This window comes from Mustela nivalis, assembly GCF_964662115.1.
Source record: "Mustela nivalis genome assembly, chromosome: 8".
Classification (NCBI taxonomy): domain Eukaryota; kingdom Metazoa; phylum Chordata; class Mammalia; order Carnivora; family Mustelidae; genus Mustela; species Mustela nivalis.
Genome location: NC_139027.1, coordinates 19,002,916 through 19,023,751, shown reverse-complemented (window position 1 = coordinate 19,023,751; position 20,836 = coordinate 19,002,916). Strand labels below are relative to the sequence as shown.

Sequence of the window (20,836 nt, the reverse complement as noted above, 5' to 3'; positions counted from 1 at the left end):
TTGGATCAATTCTGCTTTGTAAGTAACTGGTACCATTAATGTCTACTTCACACCTGAAAGCATTCTTTCGCTGTCTTATAGGAGCTATGAAACATTTTTTAAGCCAGAAGTCATTTATGGTATATTACATCTTCTAAGACCACATCTGAATTGTTGGCTTTCACAGCGAATTGTGAGTCTAGTGGTAGGTCCTGCAGTAAAGACACCATTTATGTTTTCAAATACCTCTTCCATCTTGGACTACAAACACATAGTACCAATTTCTCTAGCAAAATGTGCTAGAAGTTCACAGAGGCTTGGAAGTTTGGGGGGAGTTATGATTAGCTTCCAACTTACAATGTAATCATTACTGTCTGGTTCTGAATATTGGAGAAGAGGCTCTGGTATGTGTACTCTAAGATAATAATTGTGCCTGATATCTCACAAGAGCAAGAGATGATTATTAATGACTTTTGTGGCATCAGACCAAACAAAATACTACAAATCATAAAATTTTATCACATGGATCCCACGTAAGAAATTTTTAAAAAGTTTTTTTTCTTTTGTCATTTATCCTCTGAGAATATCAGACAGGAAATTGAATGTAGTAGTATCTTCAATATTGAAAAATACTAGGTAATTACATTAGTTCTGAAAGCAACATGAGCATGTCTTTATCTTATTTGGGACATGAATTATGAATAATAATATATTAAGGAGGCAAAACCTGTTCTATTTTCAGGAGCAGAATGTTTCTGGTGCCCTCAAGCATAAAAAGCGGTTGTGTTGGATTTGTTTCTCTCATAGGAATTGTCTCCTTGTTCCATTTGGACAATTGATTTCAAAGGACTAGAGACAAAATATAAATTTAGGATGAAAATTAAGTTAACCTCTGTGTTTATTTTTATTAGTCAGCCTAAAATGATTGATTGATTGGTTATAACTCAGCACAGCCACCAGCGTAAATAGGCTTGAAAGTTTGGGGGCAATATTGGACACCTGCCTGGAAGATAGGTAGGGAGATGAATAATGTGGAATTACATTGTCACCTAGAAAGGCGTATTTCAATTCTGAATGTCTTTGTGACTTGTCACGTAAAGGGAGGAAAATGTAACAATAAACATAGTGTTGTGGCTTCAAAATCAAGAGCCCTAAACTAACTAACTAACTAAATAAAATAAAAAATAAAAATCAAGAGCCCTAAATCTGTTCACTGCAAATTATATACCATCTTTGATCCTCTCCATTAAATGGAAAATCATTTAAAATATTTCAGCGATATTTAAATATTTTAAATATTTCCTTACCCAGAAATGAAATTGAGTTAAAAGAAAGGGAGGAGTGTATATAGAAAGATACAGAGTTAGGTATGTAGGTAGGTATGCAGTTAGGGTGACTGATTGATCTATCCCTTTTAACCTTTCCTTTAGATTCCTTGGCTTTACCTGAAAATTTTCCCTTGAGTCTCTGTTTGAATGTACTATAAAACCTGCAAAATAGCAAAGGCTCTGGTCCCTTAATATTCACCAAGACTTGCTAAGTATAACCTCTACAAAAACACTTTGCATAATTAACTCAGCACTTAAATATAAAGAGAAACCAGGAGCTAGTTCCCAAACACCTAAATATGAGAGAAGAACTTTTCTGCTTCACTTTTTGGCTTTGATGGTCAAATTTCTCTGAAAAGTACTTCTTTCAATTTAGGGGAGGAAGTGAGAGATTTCCCAGGAGTAATATTTAGCAATAGTCATGTGGCTCCACATGTGAGACAGAAACCCTTTGTAGCTGAAGGTGGTAGGGAGGGAGACCAGCTGAAGTAGCTGAAGGGCAAAATCATAGATTCCCTTTTGGTAAGTTTGGATTTGTTCCTTTAAGACTCTCCAAGAGGGAGCCATAGACCTGGCCTCCAGAAAACCAGTGTTAAAGACAAGTTATTAAAAATACTTACTTTCAAATTTGAATTTGGATTAGGTTATAAAAGAAAGCATTCTAACTAAAGGATCAGTATAAAATATGGGTCGATTATTAAGATTCTAGTAAAGGGCCAATAATAGTCTCTTTTGGTAACCAGTATGGAAACTAAGTCTGAGGGAAGAGAGTGAACTCGAACCAAATCAGGAAGAACAAGTATGTTGCTGTTGTGACCTGTGTAATATACCACAAACATCAAAAGGTCTCCTAACTCTGGAAACACCTAAAATACAGAGAAATTAAGTAGCAACTCAGACTTGTATACTGAACTACGAAACAAAAGCCAGAGGAGTCATCTCCCTGTCCCCGTGTGTGGGTCATTGGTCACTCCTGGTACAGCACAGCTCTGTGGTCCGCGGGCTTTGAGCTCGAGAACCCTTCTTGTGGAGTTTGCTTGGGCTGCACCTATCGATTCCCACCCGGCTCCCACTGTGCTTATCAGGTGGAATGATACTTGGTTCCTTTGCTCTTATCACTCTTTCATTTGTTTCCCCTGGTCATGTTGGTAATTATTAATATAATGTAAATGTCTTTGCTTTCAGTCCCCCTCGCCCGCTGGCTAATATGAATGACGCCCTGGTGAGCCACGCCTCCGCGTCCTCCGGAGCGCCCACCCCCACCAAGAGGTACGTTGAGTTCACGCCTCAGCCACTGCTCAGAGTTGGCCTGGCCTGGGGAGCCGAGCCTTCCATGGGATAGAAAGGACTGGCTTTCTTTCTCCTTCTTTAACTGTCTTTTAATATTATTTTCTAATTTTTTTTCTTCCTTTTCTCCCGACTAACTCATAAATATAGCAACCAAAGGAGTCTGCTTTGAGGGGTGCCTGGGGCGTAAGCTCTCACTTGTGACAAGCAGTGAATATAGTGTCAAAGCAGATTAGGTACTTTGGAGATTTTTTTTTTATTAACATTAAACAATATTTTGATGATTATGAATTACAACAATTTTGCATTTGTGTTCTTTAAATGTCAGAGATGGTTTCTGCTTCCTGATTAGACTGTGTTAATTGAATTAATCCCTGATATTCACCTAAATCATTCTGTATATGATTCATGAACATTTATGTTGAAAGTGGAGTCTCTCTCTTAGTTATACAAGGAGTTTCCCTTTAGGGTCCTACAAGGAACTGGAACTGTGTACTCCTTTCTCTTTATTTAATTTACTCTTCTCCAGAATTCTCTTAGGCAGGACTTAAAAGAACTCTATAAAATGGCTTACTTTCTGTTTGATTTAAGCTGTTCCATAATCAGAGCATTGCAGAAACTCCCTCAAGGGCACAGCCATTAAAGAATTCTTTCTAACAGTCATCACCCAGAGAGAGGAAGAAAAAAAAACAACAAAGACATTCCAACTGACTCCCCAAGTTCTTCCTGAAGAAAACTACTTTGTGCCATATGTACTGATTGCTTTGGATTAATATTCAGCTATAGAAATGTCATCTGCTTAATGATACTTTGACTTAATATATAATACATAATACTTAAGATCAACTCTATTTGTTCCCATTGGCTAAAACTCCTAGAGCACTATTTCCCAAACTTGACTGATGAGAAGACTCGGAAAAATAATCTAGGTCAGTTGTTAAAAATATAGTCTTCTGGGACCGCATCAAACCCAGTGGATTCTGAGATCCTGAGAAGCTACACCTTCAACAATAAGCACGTTTGGGACGGAGCCTTGGAGGAAGCTGAGGAGTGCGCTGTAAGGCTGCCCTGGAGTAGAGCGGTTAATAAATTTGATAAATCAGAGTGACCTGATAATGCAGTATTACCACTGGGAGACTCAAGACTGACCAGGTGGGAGTGCTTGCCCACCACCTTCCTGAGACATCGCCAGCAGGGAACAGCCACACCGCTTCCTCTGGGCAGAGCTGAGGGGTACTGGTGACTAGAGCGTAGATGTGAACCAGGCTCTCAGCATTCGAATCCCCACCCTCCCCTGACCTTGAACAAGATCCATACCTTCATCTTTCAAATTTATAGAATGGGAACAATAATAGTGTCTACCTTGTGGGGGTTATGTGAGAGTTTAAGATAGTTTTCATTATTTAAGAAGTAAACTAATGAGAGAACAAGTGGGTAAGAAATGGTAACTTACAAATAATACTCTTTCAAGGAAGAACAGAGCTTCTGCAAGGATACAGAACAAGTAAACCTCTCCCATCTACCTAGATATTGCCACCACCCTCGCTGGCCTTAGTCCTTAGGTTTTTTATTATTTATTTATTTGTTTATTTTATTTTTATTTTTTAAAGATTTTATTTATTTATTTGACACACACAGAGAGAGATCACAAGTAGGCAGAGAGGCAGGCAGAGAGAGAGGGGGAAGCAGGCTTCCCGCTGAGCAGCAAGCCTGATGCAGGCCTCGATCCCAGGACCCTGAGATCATGACCTGAGCTGAAGGCAGAGGCTTAACCCACTGAGCCACCCAGGCATCCCATCCTTAGTTTTTTTTATGTTAAAACATCTTAGCATTCAAATCCAGACCCAGAATCTAAACTAGTTTAATCCTAGCTCCAGGGGTGTTTCCATTTCAAAACCAGGAAGCCAAGGTGGATTACTGGACCAAGTCAGCTTGGTGGTAGACTGGTCTTAGCAATGATAGCTATTAGGGTTTCACTTCATCTGAGTTCTTCTCTTCATTTACTTGTTTTGTCACTCTGAGTCACTTGAGTCCCTGAGGGCCCCAAGTGCCTGGTGACCAAGTCACCAGGCATTCAGTGACTGCAGCTAAACGTAGCTGCCAGAGGCTGGTTGGCGGGGGGGCTCTTTCTGAACAATGTTTTGCTGCTTGAGAAGACAGAGATGGGGAACTCTCATCATCATAATCTCACTGCTGCCTCTGTGGAAGGACCAGTCTTGCTCTGGGTGCCGCTGCGGTAAGCCCCAGGCAGAGGATCCCTCGCAAGTGCAGTTGTCACTCACGAAGTATCTGCCTCTGCTGAAGTAGTTTCAGGTGGTGTACTGTGGCCTGGACTAAGATTTATTCTAAAGTCAGCATTTTAGCTAGTACAGCTTTCCAGCCGAGCTAGGTCTGGTAGAGCTGGTCAACCCTTGTGATGGCTGTCACACCGCATGGGTTTAGCTGCGGGACAAAGGCGGCCCGAGCCCTTAGAGGCCCGCACGGAAGATGGGGCGCCTTCATTTATCAAGGAGAGTAGTTGCTGGAGTAGAGGCCACATGGGAACAAGGTCCACCCCCCCCAACAATGTGGTCCTTAGAATTTTAGGAGATTTCATTTATATTTGGGATGAGATTATGATGTACTGTGTGGACTTCATTGCGTAAGTCATAGATTGGGCTTTTTGTGGCCCAAGTTACCAAACCAGTGTAAATTTCTAGCTAGTATTTATTCTGTGTACTTCCTTAAGGACTCATCGGTTTTTTCTTTCCTCCTCTGAATGTCATCAGACCTGTGTCTCCAGAGTCTGATGAAACCTAGGAACCCAGCACATCAGCCAAGTCACAGACCCTCCTCTGCTGGGCCAGAGAATCCTCAAGGGGATTGAAGCTACTCTCCAGAAATAAGAGGTGTTTTTTAGAACTCAGCGTAAGACATCAATCACCGAATTAGGCAAGAACATGCACAGTAGTAAAAATGCAGAAAAATTTTAAGAGCTACAGATTTTCAATAGGCAGCGGGTGTAAAAGTAACAGCCACAAAGGGTCAAAAATAATGTGTTAGTCCAAATAGAAGGTCATCACAAATGTGGGAGTTACTTTTTATCTTTTTCTTTCTTTACTTTTTAAAGACTTACTTATTTTAGAAAGAGAGTGGGTGCATGCGCATGTGTGGGATAAAGGACAGGGGCCAGGGAGAGAGAGAGAATCCTCAAGACCACTCCCTGCTGAGTGCGGAGCCCAGCATGGGGCTCCATCCCAGGAGTCCGAGATCATACCTGAGCCAAGAATCACTTAGCCAACTCAGGAGCCACCAGAGTTACTTACTAAAGAAACTTAATCCATTGCAAAGATGCTGGCTGTCATGTGAGATACTAGGAATTCTGTTCCTGAAAGGTTCCATTTTGCAGTTTGCTCTGTGTAATATTCATTTCGTATGCCTATATTGACGTTGCTATAATTGAATGGAAATTCCATTTTTGCTTCAGTCTAAATAATTTCTGGACACTTCCTTGCTTTTAAAAGAACCAAAACAATACACTTAAAAACAAACAATGCAAAACTTTGAAAACCGTAAAGCAGAGGCTTAAAATCCCCCCTTCTACCTGATTTCCTCCGAGGCTTGCTTCGGTCCCTCCTCTTCCGCAGGTTTCAGAATGTGAACGGTGATATTATTCTCTGGACTGTTGTAGTGTTTTTAATCATAATGTATTTTCAGACCAATATGGTAAATGATGCAAATTTTTTTAATATCTCCCGAAGCCTTAGCTTTATGAATTTTTATGAATATTTAAATTTTCACAATTCTGTGGGCATTTCAAAGAACTATGGCAGTAACAAAAACTTGAAATATGAAACTGCTGCTTTGTGCATTTGGTTGGTATATTTGTTATCAACTCTTTTTAACTTCTGGTATTAAAATTTAACATCAAAAAGCACAAACCCAATTAGGCAAGATGAAAAAGTCTAAGTTTTAATGATCTGCTCTGTAACATCGTGTACCTAATGAATACTCTACACTTAAAAATTTGTTAAGTGGGTAGATTTCATGTTACATGTTCTTAGTTTAAAAAAAAAAATACAAGGAAAAAAAGGGACAAACCAACAAAGACAAAGGCAAAAGGAGGAAGCAAAGGACACAAGTGCCCATGGGTCATAAAAGGAACTGAAAACCTGCCGGGTTGCCCGCCTATAGCTTCTCTATCCCTTGGTTAACCCCAGAATGCCATCTCCTTTTCCTGCTGCTGTGACTCCGTCTCCCAATACTGCCGATGGCCTCAGGTGCGCAGCCATGGAGTCCGCACTCAAGAGGTTGTATTTTCCTACCTCCGATTAGAAAACTCCAAGGAAGGATCCTACTGTCTTGGACTGTATTACTGTTCCTCCGTGTGTCTGTGATGGGCCACGCCTGATAGCCCTATATCATCAAAACAGAGGGAGGAGCATTTCCCCAAAAGAAGGTTATATTGTCAAGAACAGAAGAGAGTGGCCATGGGAAAGAGAGATAACAAAGTTGTTGGGGAAAAAAAAAAAGTTGTTGGCAGACCACTGACTTCCCAGCACACCAATGTGTGCAGAAGTGGGTACATACACACGCCTATGCACACCTTCTCATACCGTTTCCACTAACAGGGTTTTCCTTCACATAAGGCAGTATTCTACATATTCTTTGTATTCTTTGTTGGTTTGTCCCTTTTTTTCCTGCGAATGCGTGCACAACTCTCCCAGGAGTCTGTCGCCTCCTTTGACAGCCCCGGGCCCTGGATACCTAGGCCGTGTCCACTCATCCAGGTCAGGTCTCTGTATGTCTTTTTGTGACAAGTTAACCCATCCTACCCTGAAGCAAGTAATATGTTGTACAAGGTAGCGATCAGAAAGGAGGATAATTGTAATTCAGATAGGACAGGGAAGGGACAGAAAGCATGGCATATTAAGCCACATTTGCCTATGTTTCCTTTTGAAACACTGCCAAAATTGCAGCCAAGAGATTATCTTGAGTATAAACCCACCAGAAGAAAGAAAATCGGAAGAGGAGACAATAGCAATGAGAATTTGGAAGCAGCAGAGCAGATAGGTGAGTGGACACTGAATTTTGGGACTGGAGAAGACCAAGGCCTCCGCTGACTCTGAGAGGAGGCAGTGGTTTGCAGCAGTGAGGGGAGTCCAGAAGAAAGCCCCTCCCAGGAATGAGAAGGCGGGAAGGAGGAGCAGAACAGAGGCTGGCAGTCTGTCCAGAAGCACTTAGAGCCACAGATTGTCTACGTACTGGGTAACAGCCCCTACCCCAACTCTGCCAAACATCCGAGGTTTGTGTTGGGGTTTCCCGGAACAATACAACCCCCATAACACCCCAGTTGTCTTAATTATCTCACCCCAGTTGGGCTGAGGCAACTGCTTTCAGATATCCTATCTCCCTCCCTTATAGTGTCATTCTGAAGAATTAAGGAAATCACTGCTCCATCCTGTTTTTCCTCTCAAGGTGCCTGGAACTCTGGCCATAAGGGGCACAAGACCTACGTCCCAGCGCCCTAAAGAGTACAGGTTAACTCGTTGCTTTCCTCAGCAGATTGATGGATCCCCCCTTGGGTTGGAGAGTTGCTCCCATCCACACCTCAGCTTGACTCAGCGAGTTCTCCTCAGTGTTTCTCTCCACTTTGAGTATCCGTTTCTATTTTAGTCAGAACCCTTGGCTATAAGTGACAGAAGCTTGGATTGAATTAGCTTAGGGAAAACAAGAAGGTTTTTTTGTTTGTTTTAATTTATTTTAGAGTGTGTGTGCATCCAAGTGGGGGGAGGGCCAGAGGGAAAGAGACAGAAGCACACTCTGTGCCAAGCTCGGAACCCAACCAGGTGCTCAGTCTCAGGACCCTGAGATCATGACCTGAGCTGAAACCAAGAGTTGGATGCTTAACCCACTGAGCCACCCAGGTACCCCTGAAGGTTTTTGTCTTTGTAGCCAAACTATGGGAAGGGCAGAGTGTTATTGTGGCTGTTCCTCAGGGATGACGAGAGCCAGGGGAGCTCTGACTCACTTAGGTGTCTCCCTGTCTCTCTCTGCTACCCTCATGCTCCTTGTTCCTCCCTGTTGTATGTCGGCTGCTGCTTCCCGAGTATAGCTGCCCTTTGCACGGCAGGGAGTATATGTGACACCTGTGTGTTCATATTTCATAACCTCAGTACCCTACAGTGATTGACCCTCTCTTTGTACCAACTTGAGAAACCCCAGTGGAAGTTCTTTTTGGTCCATCATGGGTCATGTTACTCACCGCGGGTTTTCTGTTTGCTGGCCCCACCTAAGATAACATGGTTGAATGGGTAAGGGTCAGTCTCCAAAGAAGGGAGGGTCTGCTATCTGTGGAGAAGGTAGGATGCTGAAGAGACACATAGCTATAGCCTTCTTTATTGCATGGTTTCTGGAAAATATTGTATGTGTAAGTAGATTACATCACCCCTCCATTAGCATAGATTTGTTTCAGGAGGCCCTTTTCTCCCCTACCACCTCATTTTTATTTCTCTCAAGGGTTAAATAATGTTTTCTATTCTGTTCAGTTTATAAAGATGTGTTGGGACATAACACTGTCTTTGGGGGATAACCTTAGAGTTTATCTCTAAGCTCTAAGGCAAACCTTAGAGCTGCTAATTCTGAGTAGTCACCAGTTGCTAGGAATCTTAAGAAAAGTCAAGATTTTGGGGCGCCTGGGTGGCTCAGTGGGTTAAGCCGCTGCCTTCGGCTCAGGTCATGATCTCAGGGTCCTGGGATCGAGTCCCGCATCGGGCTCTCTGCTCAGCAGGGAGCCTGCTTCCTTCTCTCTCTCTCTGCCTGCCTCTCAGTGTACTTGTAATTTCTCTCTGTCAAATAAATAAATAAAATCTTTAAAAAAAAAAAAAAAGTCAAGATTTTATCAGTCAGAAGTTTTTAACTTTAACACATACTTCAGAAGGAGAAGCGTTTTGGGGCAGGGGCAGAGGGAGAGCAAGAACCCCAAGCAGGCTCCATGCATGACAGAGGGCTCGATCTCACCACCCTGAGATCATGACCTGAGCCAACATCAGGACTCAGACCCATAACTGCCTGAGCCATGCAGGCGCCCTGGAAACACATTTTTTAAAAGCCAGAAGAGACCATAGTATAAATATTATTTCTGAGCTGAAGACACGTAGATGAGTTGTACTCTAATAGTATTAAAATGGCTTTCTGAGTGGGTGCCAAGGTAAAGGTTTTATCTCGTTATCTACAGAATACTGCAGAATGACAAAAGCCACAGCATGCTGTTTTAGACTGAAAATATTGGCACAACTAAAAAAGGAGGCAAACTGAAATTGGTCAAGCCCGAAACTCTCCCTTTGTGAGCTCAGGCTACTGATGCTCTCCCCACTGTGAGATGAGAAGAGTTTGGCTGAGGGACTCCTGGGTGCCTCATTTAGTTTCTTGTGTGACTCTTGATCTTAGCTCTGGTCTTAATCTCAGGGCTGTGGGTCCCATCCCCAGTGTGGAGCCTACTTAAAAAAATTTTTTTAAGAATTTTTAAAAAATAAGTTAAAAAAAGTGTTTGGTTGGAAAGCAAGAATTAATGAGGATTTAAGCATGAGCATGAAACAACTAGTTTGCATGAATTCTTCATGAAGATCTCTCCAAGACAACACAAGAGTTACTTTTTTCTCCAATCTATTTTTGAAAGACAGAGAAGCAGAGTAATTGAAAATTAACACATAATCTTATGGGGCTGTAGGGTCCTCAGTATTGGCAGATTTCCAAAGTCCATCTGATGGCCCAGGCAGACAGCCAGGTTTCAACTGCTTCTGGGTTGGGATTAAATTCCATTTCCATTCAAGCATTTAAGATAAACCCTTCAGCAATTCTAACTCAGGTTAGTGCAAAGAAAAAGCTTGAGTATTTCAAGTCCATACTGTAAACCTTAAATTGAAAAATTGAAGCTTACAGGGGCATGTGGGTGGCTCAGTGGGGTAAGCCTCTGCCTTCGGCTCAGGTCTTGGTTCCGGGGTCCTGGGATTGAGCCCCACATTGGGCTCTCTGCTTAGCGGGGAGCCTGCTTCCTTCTCTCTCTCTCTCTTGCTCTCTCTCTGGGATCTCTGTCAAGTAAATAAATTTTAAAAATCTTTAAAAAAAACTTGAAGCTTACAGAAGCATAGTAATTAATAGTTTCCTCCTCTCATTGGACTCAGGCTAGAGGTGCTCAACATGAGCAAGAATTGCATTCATTGTAGACTGTCAGCCAAACAGAGGGGAAGAAGCAACAGGTCTGGGAGGAAAACTATGAGTTCAGTGTTGCCATGTTCCGAGTGAGACACCTGAGGGACTCTGAGAGTGAAGGCAGGCTCGAGGGTTTGGGATGGGGCCTAAGGAAGGGGATAGATGATTCTCCTCCAGATTTCTTTCTGGCTTAAGTTAAGGTACTTTGTGGTTGAAACACAGGAGGAAGATTTGGGCAAGATGAACCAGATTATGCTGAGTTAGAAGTGCCTAAGGGACACAGAGGAACCAGACCTTAGCATGAGTTCCTGGAATCCAGACTCTTCCAACTACCTCAGATTCACACTAGCAAAGAACAGATAGGTACTCAGATCCAACAAATGACCAATAAGAACCTACACACACACACACACACACACACACACACACACACACACTCAATTTTACCCACTTTTTACATCTGCCTTGGACTGTTAAGTCGATTACCTTTTGACCATATGTCCTGTTAAGAAGCTGACACAGGGGTGGCTCAGTTGGTTAAGCGTCTGCCTTTGGGTCAGGTCATGATCCCAGAGTCCTGGGATTGGGCCACCTGCTCATGGGGGAGCCTGCTTTTCCCTGTGCACCCCCACTTGGGGATGCTCTCTCTTTCATAAATAAATAAACAAACAAATAAATAAAATCTTAAAAAAAAAAAAAAAAGTGACTCAGTGCACCACCCTGTTTTGTAGTAACATGCCAAGGGCTTGCGTTTTTAACCAGAAATCCCTATAGCAATGCTGAAACTCCTGTGGTGGTTCAGTTTAACCATGGTTTTTCATTCCTTGTAACATCAAACTATCAAAATATTTCCACTTACCGTAGTAAAGCAGATATTTAAAACAAATCCATGCTGTGGTTAAAAAAAAGAAATTTTTTTTTTCATGGATCTTATTAGGAAATCTCTAGTCTACTCCCCACCTCACCCTCAAAACATTCTTTCCTTTGTCACCAGAGGGTTTTTTCTGAATGCAGATCTAGTGATGTTACTCTCCTGCTCAAAACTTTCCAGTGGTTCTTTTGTTCCACAGCACTGTCCAATAGCAGGGAAACCAGCATGGTAGCCACCAGCCATGTGAGGCTGCTGAGCACTTGAAATGTGACAGAGGTACGCCTGGGTGCCTCAGTTGTTAAGCATCTGTCCTCTGCTCAGGTCATGGTCCTGGCGTCCTGGGATCAAGTCCCACATTGGGCTCCTTACTCAGCAGGGAGCCTGCTTCTCCCTCTGCCTCTGCCTCCCTCTCTGTCTCTCATGAATAAATAAATAAAATCTTAAAAAGAAAAAAAGAAAAAGAAATGTGACAGAGGAAGTGAATTTCTAATTTTATTTAATTTGAATTAATTTGAATTTAAACAGGTACATGCGGCTGGTGGTAGCACAGTTCTACAGGATTAGTCAGCTGTGCCTGTGTCCTGCTGACGGTGGTGTCCTTGTCCCCTGGCACAGTGCCCCACACCTCGTAGGTGCTCTGGAGACTGACGCAAATGCCCAGTTTCCACCGGAGTGCTACTAGAACTATGATATGTTCAGCCATGAAAATCACTTTTGTGGGTTAAATTGGCATTTGTCAGCTTGACATTTGTGGCTTATGAAGCTATTCCAGGCGACCATGGCCAGCCTCCCCAGACCTGCCTTATTTCACTCTTTTTACTCAGCTTCTATCCACAGAACTACTCAAATCATTTACAGTTTCCCAAGCAGGTTTCTGCATCAGCTGCTTCCACCTTTCCTGCCTTCCTACCCCCTTCCCCTTTATTGCCCTCACTTTGTCATCTAATTCTTCCTTCTCCTCCAGGAAGCCTTCACTGATACCCTAAACTAGATAAAGTGTTCTTCCTCTGTAATCCGTAGCATCTTTTCATTCCAGCATACTGTAATTACCTGTTTGTTGGATGCCTTTCTAGATAGACTATGAGCTCATTGAAGGTGAAGACTCACCAGACTTTATCCAGAAATTCCTTCTTTCCTCCAAATCTTGATGCTTCATCAGTACTTCCTCTGTTAGGAAAAGAATTTTCTTCTTCAATTACTGCGAGCACATGGCATCTTATAGCATTGCCTGGTTAGTCCATTCAGAGCAGAGAAATCAAGGACATGAGTTATCCTGACGTATCTGGTTCTACTCCAGTACTTCGCTTCCTCTAGCCGCCCCTGCCCCTGGTCATCTGTCCCTTTCCCACAGTGAGAAACCTGGCTCCTGTCGCCCACCAGCCTGTGCCTCTTTGTTTAGCCCTGGTAGCATGGATAGCGGTTTCAAAATTGTTGATTTATTTCTTCAATAGGTTATTGAGATAGAATTCACTCACCATATAATCCATCCACTTAAAGTGTATCAATCAGTGGTTTTCAGTGTATTCACAGAGCTGTGCGGCCATCACCACATTTTTATCACTCCCCAGATTGATTTACTAAGATCACGCCCTGCAGCATGGAGAATTGACTCTAGTGGGCAAGAATGGAAGGGGAGAGCCAGCAAGGGCTGTCAGGTGGTCCCAGTGGCACTTGGTGAGACCTTCCAGATGAGAAAGGTTGGGGGGGGGGGGGGACTAAGGGGGCTGTGAAAGGGGCTTGAGGGTCTGGTTTCAGAGAAGAGCCAGCAGGACCAGGTAACAGCTTGGATGTGGGGCCTCAGGAAACGAGAGAAAGCCAGAAGCCGTCCACTTTGAGCTTGCTGGTTGGGTGAGGGATGATGCTCTTCATTTAAACTGGCCTTTTGGGGAGGCGCCTGGGTGGCTCTATGGGTTAAAGCCTCTGCCTTCAGCTCAGGTTATGATCCCGGGGTCTTGGGATCAAGCCCTGCATCGGGCTCTCTGCTCAGTGGGGAGCCTGCTTCCTCCTCTCTCTCTGCCTGCCTCTCTGCCTATTTGTGATCTCTGTCTCTCAAATAAATGAATAAAATCTTCAAAAATAAATAAATAAATAAACTGGCCTTTGGGGGTGCAGCAGATGAGGAAATGGGTGGAGAGAGTCAGGGGTTCCAGTGTGAACATGTCAGGTTTGGGATGCCTCTTAGGCAGCCCCTCGGAGATGCTGCGTAGGCCTCAAGTACACAATCCTGGGGCTCCAGAGTGGGGTCACGGCTGGAGATGCAAAGTTGTGGGGATTACAGTAATACCGTTTTGGTAAGATTATCCTGAGAATAAGCAAAAGAGCATATGTGACATTCTCTGATAAGGTCACAGGTACTTTCTTGATAATGACAGCTACATTATCTTCCTTAATCCTTCCTATACTCTCTAAACTAAGCAATACATGAAGTAGATTTCATATTATTGTTATAATTCTACAGATGAGGGGACTGAAGCAGAGAGATTAATGTCCAGGCTCACACAGCAAGCAGGTGTATGTGGATTAAACCCAAGACTGCCTCATCCAAAGCCCGGGCTCTGGTTTCTGTGCTCTCCTGCCTCCTGCTTAGTAGTGAGTCCTGCTCCCGGCGTGGCAGATGCCTCTGCTTCTGACCTTGTTCCCGCCACAGCTTACCCTAGATCCCCTCTCTCCTCACTCATATCCCTTTCCCACAGCGGGGCCCCTTCACTTCTGCCAAAGGCACCCTGTATTGCTGCCCATAGAGCTGCTGCTGAAGCCATGAGATTTGAAAGCCCCTGCCCTCTAGCAGAGCGGGTCTCACCCTAGAGTGTGCCTCAGGAGCACCTGGAAGCTTGTTTTCAAATGTGTGGAGTGGGGAGGGTGTCGGGGGTGGGGGATGCCGCTCTAGCTCCCACCTCCCCCCCTCCCGCCGCCAGAGATGTGCTCATATATTCTCACTCCTCTTTTAACTCTGGTTTATTCTCCTCACCTTTGCTTTTACTGATCTCTGATCTAATTGGATAAGATTCTACTATTATATTTTCTTTTTTTTTCTTATAATTTTCTATATTTTTTACCTGTGTGGGATTCTAAACTATTCCAAACTACTGACTTTGCTTTAGAAAAACAGATTTCTAAAACAAAACCTGTAGGTAAATTGGAGATTATATAGAGATTTATATTTTATCAAAAGGGAAGTATTTAAATTCAAAAAAAGTAAATCTGGGAAAAACAGGTACACCTTTGAATGTGAGTATATATATCACACATATAGCTAACATAATACCCACACCCCAACACAAAATTGTCAGAAAATCCATGGACCCTTAAGTTCCTGATTTACTATAAACAGCTACCGATACTGCTTTTCATTTTAGTTTAGATCCCTAGTTATCTGGCAAATGACACTAGTTCTGAATAGCAGTTTTCATAGAAAATTAAAAATGGAGTTTAATGGACTGTTGGTTCTATTAATGTTTCTGGTTTCATTCTTATCATTCCCTTCAGAAGACATCCTGGTCAGATTCCCACTTCCTTTCACTTCCAGAACGTGTTCTGTCAAGACCAGTGCCATGCTCGGTGTTCAATCCAGTGATGAACTCCGGACTCGCCCAAGCTGATCTGTCAGTGGCTGTTGACACAGAAAGTTGCTCCCTCTACGTGAAACACTTTCTGAACTTGCCTCCAGGAGTCCTTCTTGTCCTCTGTGGCCCCCTCAGCTAGTTTTTCCAAACCTCCTTGAACTCTAAACGCTAGTAGGCCAGAGGGACCATCTCACTTTTCTGTTTGTCCTCCCCGTGGGTGACCCGACCTAGACTCGGGGCTTTCACTACTGTCTCCATACCAGTGACTTCCAAACTTTTTTTTCCCAGCCCAGACCTTTTCGCTAGCTCTGACCTCACTGGTCTTCCTCCTAGTCAGTCCCTCCACCGGGATAAAAATCTCATAATTAGCATGTTCCAAACTGAGCTCCAAGTCTCCCCCAACCAGACCTGCCTCTCTCTGTCTTCCCCATCTCAGTTAGTGGCAATCTCGTGAGAACCCCTGATGCTTCTCCCATCTAAGGTGTCAGATCATTAGATCAGCTTTCTCCAAAAACACCGTCAAAGTCTGCCCAGGATCTTGCCATCTCTCGCCACCTCAGCAGCAGCTACTGTCCACTCTCTCCTCTCATCTGGAGTGTTGCAGGAGGCTTCGAATTAGCTGCTTCTTCCCTCCTCTCTGACACTTCATGTTCCGTAGTGCAGATGATCTTATTAAAGGAGAAGTTAGAGCATGCCCTGCATCTGCTCAGAACCCACCAGCACCTTCTCGTAGCAGAGTAAAAGTTGAATCCCTTATGCCAGCCTTCTATAACACTGCTACTTTTCAGTCTGTCTTCTGAAGAAGCAGTTTTGTTTTGTTCTGATTTCTAGTTTGAAATAGACCAATACTTTACAGAAGTATAAACATGAGTTACTACAGGGGCGCCTGAGTGGCTCAGCAGCCAACTCTTGATTTCGGCTCAGGTCACGATCTCAGGGTCATGAGACCTAAGCCCTCCATTCCCCACCATCCCGCATCAGCTCCACACTCCGCACCAACTCTCCCTGTCCCTCTCCCTCCACCCCCTCTTCTGCACAACCCCTGCTTGTGCACACTCTCTAAAAGCAATCAATTGATAAAATCTTCTTTAAAAAACTGAGTTACTACAGAGAGCACGTCCTCTGGTCGTGGTGAAGTAGCTGATGTCAGATCAGTTCTCCCGCTATAAACTTCTAGAAAACTATTCTAACTAAGCAACTGTTTTTGGAAATTAGACATTAAGTAGGGCAGGACCGTTCTCTGAGGGAAAGGAAATAAATGAGGAGAGCCCGGTGATTGCCCAGGCTTTCTACTGGGAGGCATTTACTAAAGTCTAGTGCTAGAGACAAGCAGGGTAAGCCCTATTTGCTGAGAATAAGGAGAGATTGGAGGGGGTTTGGGAATGCTGGAATTTGCTAAGAGGAACACCAGCGGGAAGGAAGAAGAGCTCCATAAACCTGCACACAGGTCCCGTGACTAAGCTCCATTTGCATAGAACGCGATTTCACAAGACCGCCAAAGAACAACTATCTGGGAAAGAACAGGCCCCAGAGATTTGAAAGTGGACCAACTACGCAAGCTCAGCCTGTTGTTTGAGTTCCAACCAGCCAGAGCGGTGACATCATCAAGCACTGGGAGCATTCCGTAAAAACCCCCAGACAGGCCACAGTTTAGGAGCAGGGTGAAAATAGCCCTAGATAAAAGTTATCCTAGATCTGTACTAATGAAACTTTAACACAGCCCTCAAAAGGACAAATCCGTCCACAAGTAAATTAGCTACCAGATCCTTTAGAAGAAAACGACATTCAACAACATGATCCTCAAAATTTCCATCATGACACAGAAAGCAGCAGGAAATTATGTTCTGCAGCCAGAATAAAATTAGTCGGGGCACCTGGGTGGCTCAGTGGTTTAAGCCTCTGCCTTCAGCTCAGGTCATGATCTCGGGGTCCTGGGATGAGGCCCACAGCAGGGCCTCTGTTCTCTGCTCAGCAGGGAGCCTGCTTCCTCCTTCTCTCTCTGCCTACTCTCTGCCTACTTGTGATCTCTCTGTGTGTCAAATAAATAAATAAAATATTTTTTAAAAATTAGTCAATATAAACAGATTCAGAAATAACAGTCATGATGCAGTGAATAGAGATGAACTTCAAAACAGCCATAAGAGGGGGCACCTAGGTGGCTCAGTGGGTTAAGTGTCTGCCTTTGGCATGATCTCCAGGTCCTGGGATTGAGCCCTGTGTCGGGCTCCCTGCTCAGCAGGGAGTCTGCCCCCCTCACCTGTCCTCCCTGCTCATTCTCTCTCTCTCTCTCTCTCTCTCTCAAATAAATAAATAAAAATCTTAAACGAAAACCCAAGCACAATAAATACCAAAAATGTAAAGGAAAATATTAGCATAATGAGGAAAAAAATTGAAATAAAAAAGAACCATCTATAAACATAATTGGAAGTTTCTGCATATATATTCTACTTCAGTGACAAAAGTCTTAAATTAAAAAATAGAACTTCTAGAGTTGAAGGAGATAATACCCGAAATGAAAAAGCCTATGAATGGATTTAACAGTATATCAGAAATTACAGAAGAAAAAGTCCACTGAACTTAAAGACATAGCAGTACAAACTATCCAAATTACAATGCTGAGAAATGAACAGAACCTCCAAGACTTCGGGGACAGTGGCAGCCAGCCTAACAGGATTAGGAGGAGAGGAGAGGAGGAAGGAAAAGAGGGAGGAGAGAAAAATTATTTCAGGAAATATTTTTTTTCCAAATTTCCAGGTAAATTTTTACAAATTTGATAAAAACTATAAACCCATAAGTACAAGAAATTCAAAAAACTATAATCACGATAAACAGAGAAAACCATACCAAGGTACATCACGGTCAAATTGCTGAAAACCGGTGATGAAGAAAAAGTATTAAAAGCATCTAGAGGAAAAAAGATGTTATATACAGTGGAAGAAAGATAAGATTTTTGAAGTGATTTCTCATTAAAAACAGGGGTGCCTGGGTGGCTCAGTGGGCTAAGTGTCTGCCTTCACTCGGGTCATGATCTCAGGGTCCTAGGATGGAGCCCTGCATCGGCCTCCATGCTCAGTGGGGAGTCTGCTTCTTCCTCTGCGTGCCATTCCTCCTGCTTGTCCTTGCGTGCTCTCTCTCTCAAATAAGTAATAAAACCTTAAAAAACAATGCAAGCTAGCAGGAAATTGAGTGGTGTTTGAAAGTAGTGAGAGAACCTGTTTTTATTCCTTCTAAAATATATAGATTTTCTAGCTTTTTTTTTTTTAAAGATTTTATTTATTTATTTGTCAGAGAGAGAGAGAGAGCAAGAGCGAGCACAGGCAGAGTGGCAGGCAAAGTCAGAGGGAGAAGCAGGCTCCCTGCGGAGCAAGGAGCCCGATGTGGGACTCCATCCCAGGATGCTGGGATCGTGACCTGAGCTGAAGGCAGCTGAAGGCAGCTGCCCAACCAAGGCATCCCGATTTTCTAGCTTTATCGACTGAAAAATTCTAGAAACAGTCATCATCCAGGAACAAGGAACACCCTAGTACGCTGTGATCTCTAAACACTCTTTCCTGGCAAAAGGAACCTGCAGTCCTTGAAGGAATAGTTGATTCCAAGAGTGGGGCAGGATCAAGGAAGCTGATGATATCTAATGGCTATATTAGATTAACACAGGAGTCTACTTACAGGAGCTCCCACTGGCCAAAGATAGGACAATTTGAGCAGCAAAAAGATGATTGTAGCAATCAGATACATGAAAATCTATGAGTTCTTAATGATACTAAAAAAGAAAACTCTTTGGTACCCATTGGAGGTTGCTAGGGCACTAATTCATTGTTCTTAAATTTGTTTAAATAGTAAAAAATGCCAACCATTTGTTTTACCTTTTCTGAATTATTAATATTTCAAGATAAGCAAAGAGAGAAAACTAATAAATGCAGAAAAGATGATAAAATTGGAAACCGGGTCTTCGTAAATGCCCCCCCACCCAAGAAATAATGAATCTAGGCAAAATCATCAGTAAATGCTATATCCATTAGGTGAAAAGTTGATGGGGGACTTTATAATGGAGAGATGTAACCAATAACGTCTGAATCCAGTGAGCAATATTTTTATTCCATTGTGTGTCCCCTATTTGATGTATAAGTGCACCATATTACCTAAAACAGATTCTAGCCCCTTCTCAAAAAATGAAACGGAAGCAAAAGCTTTTATCAGATCTCTAGCTGTAGCCACAGGGTGTAGAGAAACAACTTAAATGGCACCAAGGAAACAGTTAAATCCAGAATGTTGGGTATGCTACTAGATAACCTGCTTTCTTCACAAATAAATGACATGACAGAAACAAGGAAAAGGAAGGACTGTTATAGATTGAAAAACAGAAACATATCAACCAAATGCAATGTGTGTGGACCTTGTTGGAATCTTGATTCTAAATGTAGATGGATGTTTTTTAAGATTTGAGGAAGTTTTCAGAGGGATTGAGTTAAATGTTCTTGTTAATTTTTTTTTAGGTGTGATGATGACACTGTGGTTGTGTAATTTAAGTATTCCCAAGTGAAATAATAAGTTGTCTGAGATTTGCTTCAGCCATCTCTTTCTAGACAAAAAGTTGAGTGAAGGAAGAATATATTCAATAAGTTGACAAAATGTTAGTTTTTGTTGAACTTTGGTGATGGGTACATGAAAAGTAGTCATTAATTTATTCTCCATTTTGTGCATGTGTTAACATTTCTGGAATAAAACATTTTTAGAAACTCTCGGGCTTAAAGACCTTCTGAATGTCTATAAAAGCCTCAGAATGTGTACAGTGTTGTCTTACAATGAGGAATAATTCTGACAAGTTTGGTGTAAGTATCAGCTTTATGGGAGAAAATAGAATGATGCTAAAGGCAATGTCTTTATAGAAATAAAAGGGTTTAACTGATATCATGAAATAATCCTGAAAATTCTTTACTTGTAGACAAAAGCTATTAAAGCATCAGGGGGCATTTGGTGATGTTAAATAGACACACTTTACCTGTTTTCCTGCCTTTGGGCATTCCCTAAAAGGTACATCCATCCCAGAGCCCAGAACCTAGATAAGATTGGTGGGCAAGGCTTCCTGGTGACCCCTCCTTGGTTTCTCCTGTTCAGAGGCTGAAGAGTCAGTCAGCGAAGGCTGTTTCCTAAGACTCCACTTTTGTTCAAAGGATTGGTGAAATGTATTTTCTATGGTCTAACACCATATTCCATTATGCATTGTGGTTTTTTTATTGTTTTCCTTATCATGATTTATTATTTTTTTTTCCTATTTTTCTTTGAAGTTTGCCCATTTTAATCCATGTTCATTTCTCGCTCTGTGTGTGTGTGTGTGTGTTGTGCTTGCTGTCTTTGCCTCCGTTGTTCCTAGGTTACAGTATAGCCAGGACATACCCAGTCACTCGGCCGATGAGCACGCGCTGATAGCCTCCTATGTGGCCCGTCTGCAGCACTGTGCACGGTCAGTGGTAGAGCAGCGGCAGCAGGCGGGCAGCCACGGGCTGGTCAGAGGGAGGGAGAGCCTTGTTACCTGGCCTTGCCAGCTGGAAAAAGCTCTTCATGGGGGGTTTTTCTTGAGACGCTACCAGCTACGTTTGGCAGAGTTGAAATAATTGCTA

At 42.8% G+C, this 20,836-nt stretch overlaps 1 protein-coding gene across 12 annotated transcripts in view; it reads left to right on the top strand.

Moving 5' to 3' along the window:
* Nucleotides 1-20,836, top strand: part of DTNB (dystrobrevin beta) — a 236,288-nt gene that overhangs the window by 154,000 nt on the left and 61,452 nt on the right. For 10 of the 12 annotated variants that reach the window (XM_082745106.1, XM_082745101.1, XM_082745100.1 and 7 more), the window contains 2 exons: nt 2,493-2,576; nt 20,590-20,679. In XM_082745106.1, coding sequence (XP_082601232.1) covers nt 2,493-2,576; nt 20,590-20,679 — 174 coding nt within the window. The remainder of the gene's footprint in view (nt 1-2,492; nt 2,577-20,589; nt 20,680-20,836) is intronic. The other 2 variants (XM_082745109.1, XM_082745108.1) reach the window with 1 other exon arrangement.